A 5,000-nucleotide genomic window follows, 5' to 3' on the forward strand; every position below is an offset into this window, starting at 1 on the left:
GCGGAGAGGACGCGGCCCAGGTCACTGCCCAAAAGTCGCGGGTTAGAAGCCGTCTCATTCCGACTTCTATCCCCAGCCTTTCCCTGCAGGGTTGGGCGTCGCATCGCCGGTTTCTTAAGCTCCCTTTAAAAAAGGAGTGAAATGTAAGCTGAGTTCCCCGCATCGGTTCAGTGTAGGTCCTCAAATCATCCCCGTGGGACTTCCACTTCTGGTGGCAAGATGTGAAGTTGTAAAGCCTCTCTGAAGGAAGCTGATCTTCAAAAAGGAACACCAGACAGACAGACGCGGTCATCAAAATACGGAAGACTGTCTCCTCGTAGGGCGCGTCGGGGGCTTCTTGTGCTTGATCCAGGGCGAGAAAAAGGTGGTCGCCCTCTGAGGGGAGGTGGGGGTCGGCGGAGGCGTGGGCGTGGGAGTCGCGCCCGGGGAGCTACTTCGAGACCAGCTGCGGTTGAACTGACGCTCGCTGAGGAGGGCAGAGGAGAATTAGAATGGTTTCCTTTTTCTCTCTTTCTGTCATTATGTGACGGGATAAGGGAGATTATGTTTTAGAAATCCACATTAGATAGATAGGCATGTCTGTACATATACATACACGCGCATAAAACTCACAAAGAAACACTCCCTCTACACATACACATACGCTCATACACACACACACACACACACACACACACACACACACACACACACACACACACACACACACACACACACACACACACACACACACACACACACACACACAAACACACACACACACACACACACACACACACACACACACAACACCACACACACCACACACACACACACACACACACACACACACACACAAAATCGCTTCACCTACATACTAACACGCATATAGAAATACCTCCCAACCATGCACATACACTCATACACGCAATACCTACAGCCTGACACCCTTGTCCACCGCCAGCTCATTGAGGTGGGTGACGAAAGCCTGCGGAAGGGTCGCAGGGTTGGGCACTACACGCCCGTCTGCCACTACGCCCAAATACGCCCGCCCCTGGTATGAGGCTACGCAGACTGACAGCACTGTGGGCGAGAGAGGGCGGTTAGAAAGGATGAATGAAGGGTGTTGGGGAAATGTGGTGTGTATGCGAAGAAGCCAGATAGAAAAGTTATTGAATTAAATTATACGATACATTTTCATCAAAATGTCATTTCAAAGCACTGTCATTTGACTATTTATTAAAAGATATTTGCTGAAGAACAACCCGTAAAAAACACAGACATAATGAATAACAATAGCCTATATTTTTACAAAGGAATGGTCTATATTTTCTATATAATTGTTATTACCAGATAAAGAAGGGCCTCACCTGCCCCTGCCTGAGGCGGCCTCCAGTAGAAGATGTTGAGCAGGTCGTGTCCCCAGACCCTGACGGTGCTGGAGGGCCCCGCCAGGTTAGACATGAGCACGGGGTACCTGACGGAGAGGGCGCGGAAGGTGGCGCCGAGAAGCGACTCCGGCAGGAAGTAAGACACATTCCTGAGGAGCCACACGGACGCCAGGTAGCGCTCGGGGTAGCGCCGAATGTTTTCCATGGACCGCTGTACCATCTGTAGCGCCGTGGAGGAGTCCGTCGCGCCCGTAGGAAGGGCCAACGTGACGAGGCCAGGCGTCTGCACGGCGCCGCGGCTCTCCGCCCAGCGCCGCGAGTACACGGGCACGGTGCAGCACACCTCCTCGGGCACGGACAGGCCTGTCACGCGCAGGTAGTCACGCACGGCCCCCGAGGACGCCGTAAGCAGCACTTCGCTGAGCGTGGCTCCTGTGGCCCCCCGCACGCCGCGCGCCGTGCTCAGCGGCACGGGGTCACTCCACGCCACCACCAGCCCTCCCGTGCGGCCCAGGCCTCGCATGGACAGCGTCCTCTGTCGCCGACCCACCCAGCCCATGAGGGGCGTGACCCCGCGCACCGTCAGCGCTTCCTCCAGCACCAGGCGCGGCAGCGTGACGAAGGCGCGGACCATCCAGTATACCTCGACCAAAGCCGCCTTCGTCACGCGCCACTCCTCGCTCGCCCGCACCACCTGCGCCCACCGCCACACCCTCTGGCCCGCCCTCCACGTCGCCACGGGCGTCCACAGCCACCACAGCAATACCTGCCACCACGCGGCCGCCGCCCACGCCAGGCACGCGACCAGGCCGTGGAAAGCTGGCTCGACGTGAAGAAGGGCGCTGAGGGTCGCCCAGCCGGCGTCCAGGCGCCCCGCCCCCTCGCGCCACAGCACCTGGACGAGGCCCAGCAGGAGCTCGACCGAGCGTGCTACCTTGGCCTGCGGCACCTCCTCCGCGGGGACCTTCGCCTCCCTCAGGGCCTCCTTCAGGAGCGCAAGCACGGGGGCCAGCACCTTCGAGCGCCGTTCCGCCCACCACGCCTCCAGGGTCTGGGCGCCGCGAGCGGTCGCCTCGGCGCACGCCCGTACGACCATGTCGAGGAAGGTGCGCGTGGCGGCCGGCGCAGCAAGGAGCGTGAGGCTGCGTGTGGCCGGGTGCTGCCAAGGGTCCGGGTAGGCCGTGACCAGCAGGTCCGGAAGCGACAGCTGACCCGCCAACAAATGGTGGGCGCGGCACACCACCCACGTGCGTCCTTCGCCGTCGCCCGCGCTCGCACGCACCACCGTCACACGCCACGGAGGGAGATCCTTCGGCAGGTCCTCGCTGATCACCTCGCTCACGTACTCCTGCGGGGCCAGGCCGTTAGCACGCTCTCGTTCAAGTTATGAGGTGGACAGGAGACTATACTTATTTTGTTACTTGTATTGGGTCTCTCAACTTTATGCAGTTATCGTATAGCAAAGTCTACTGAAAACAAAACTATTAGTATTTTGTTAACTCGTCTTCTGTTTATACATATTTTGTCTAATTAGTCGCTCACTAATAACTGCAATGTGGCAATTAATAAGCAGAATTAGATTGTATATCTATTGATAAAACTTATTTATACCTCACAGAAAAAAAATAATACAAGAGCAAACATAATTTCACCCACGCACATTGTAAGATATCATTCAGTATCTGTCAAGTGTTTACTCCTATTCTCTGTAGTATCCGATTGAGCAGCGAGTTGGCCACGTCAGAGATACCATTTGCTATCAAAAGCTGGTCAATGAGATATTCAAGTAGATTATACAAGTTTCTTTATCAGAACGTGCTGCGAAAGAATCTCCCTCTCTCTCTCCCTCTCTCTCTCTCTCTCTCTCTCTCTCTCTCTCTCTCTCTCTCTCCTCTCTCTCTCTCTCTCTCCTCTCTCTTTCTTTCTTTCTCTTCTCTCTCTCTCTCTCTCTCTCTCTCTCTCTCTCTCTCTCTCTCTCTCCCTCTCCCTCTGTCTTGTTTGTCTTTGTCTTTTCATCTCAGACCTCCTTACATACCACCTCTGCGCTTCAAACACCCTTTCACCCTTTCTACTCGATGGTTATCATAACTACCCACCCAACTACAACCCAACCCACCTTCCCACTCTGCCCACTCACCACCTCCAACCACACCTGGATATTCCTTGCTGTGAGCAGCCGCCCGCGGTGGTGATGTGGCGCCAGGACGACGTGCTTCTCGATGTCAAAGTGGGCGTGAGATCGCCACGCGTAGTACCCGCCCACCTGCACAAGTCTGCGCCGGAAGTTCGGGTGGAGAAGTTGTCCCGAGGAATCCCTGCGGTTGACGACTTCCTCCTGGGTGGGCGGAGAAGAAGAGGAATTTGACGACGACGCTGCTCGTGGCTGCTCGTAGAGGTGGAGATGGTGTGGATCACGGATGGTGGGCAGTGGTCATGATGATGATGATGATGGCAATAGTAACAGTGATGATAATCATTTGCATGACGAAAGTGCTATCTATGATGGTTGTGATCATAATGATAAAAGTATTTATAACAACGGTAACAATTATAACGATAACTAAATACGATAAATTTCACGGTTCAATATATTATCAACGCTAGGTCATAATGCTGCTTCCACTTTCCCCGATATAATAACAATAGCAACAATAATGACACTACGCACCGGTAACTCATTGCAAGTAATCATGTATAGCCATTTCATCGCCTGAATGATGAAAACGGGACTTGGTAAGGGAAAAGTTTTTAATGTCGGTTACGCAATAAAACATTATAATATGAAATGATGAATGATGACAATTATTTTTCTCTCTATAAGTATTGTCATTACTACAATCATTATGTTTCATTTCATTGTTGCTGTTATCATTATCATAGATATTGTTTCTATCATCATCATTATTTTTCATCAAACTTATCAATTCCCGTTTTCATCACTTTATGATCATTATCATCATTACTGTCATTACTATTATCATCATAATTATAATCATTATTATTACTATCATTATTAATATCAGATTATTGTTGTCATTATCATTGTTTTTATTTTTGTTGTTGTACTTTTGTAGTTGTTAATGTTATCATTATTATTATGATTATTTTTATCATTATGATTATATTCTTTCGTTATTATCATTATCATTATTATTATTATTATTATTATTATTATTATTATTATTATTATTATTATTATTATTATTATTATTATTATTATTATTATTATCATTATCATTACTACTACTACCATTATTATGATTATCATTTTTATTATTTTTCCATCATTACTATCAATTTTATTGTTAACATCATCATACTATCATTATCCATATCTTTGTTTTTTCACTATCATTATCATCATCACCATCATCATTGTCAGTATTATTATCATTATCATTATTATCACTGATATCATTACTATTGCTGTTGGTATCATTATTATTATTATTACTATATCAATATCATTATTTTCATAATTCAGATCATTAATGTTATTATCATCATTATTAACAAACATTATTGTTCTCATTTTCACCATTATCATAATGATAAAGATAATTAGTATTATTAGTGTTATTATTAGTAGTATGATTAATATTACCATTGTATTAGTATCATCAACTTTAT

At 48.2% G+C, this 5,000-nt stretch overlaps 1 protein-coding gene across 1 annotated transcript in view; it reads right to left on the bottom strand.

Annotated features, from left to right (window-relative positions):
- LOC119573007 overlaps nt 1-5,000 on the bottom strand; it is a 12,868-nt gene that overhangs the window by 108 nt on the left and 7,760 nt on the right. The window contains exons 4-7 of the mRNA XM_037920000.1: nt 3,523-3,705; nt 1,350-2,718; nt 918-1,062; nt 1-466 (exon numbers count right to left, since the gene is read on the bottom strand). The exon at nt 1-466 is cut by the window's left edge and continues 108 nt beyond it. Of these exons, the coding sequence (XP_037775928.1) occupies nt 292-466; nt 918-1,062; nt 1,350-2,718; nt 3,523-3,705 (1,872 nt within the window). The 3' untranslated portion in view covers nt 1-291. The remainder of the gene's footprint in view (nt 467-917; nt 1,063-1,349; nt 2,719-3,522; nt 3,706-5,000) is intronic.

Source organism: Penaeus monodon, chromosome 1 (genome assembly GCF_015228065.2).
Source record: "Penaeus monodon isolate SGIC_2016 chromosome 1, NSTDA_Pmon_1, whole genome shotgun sequence".
NCBI lineage: Eukaryota > Metazoa > Arthropoda > Malacostraca > Decapoda > Penaeidae > Penaeus > Penaeus monodon.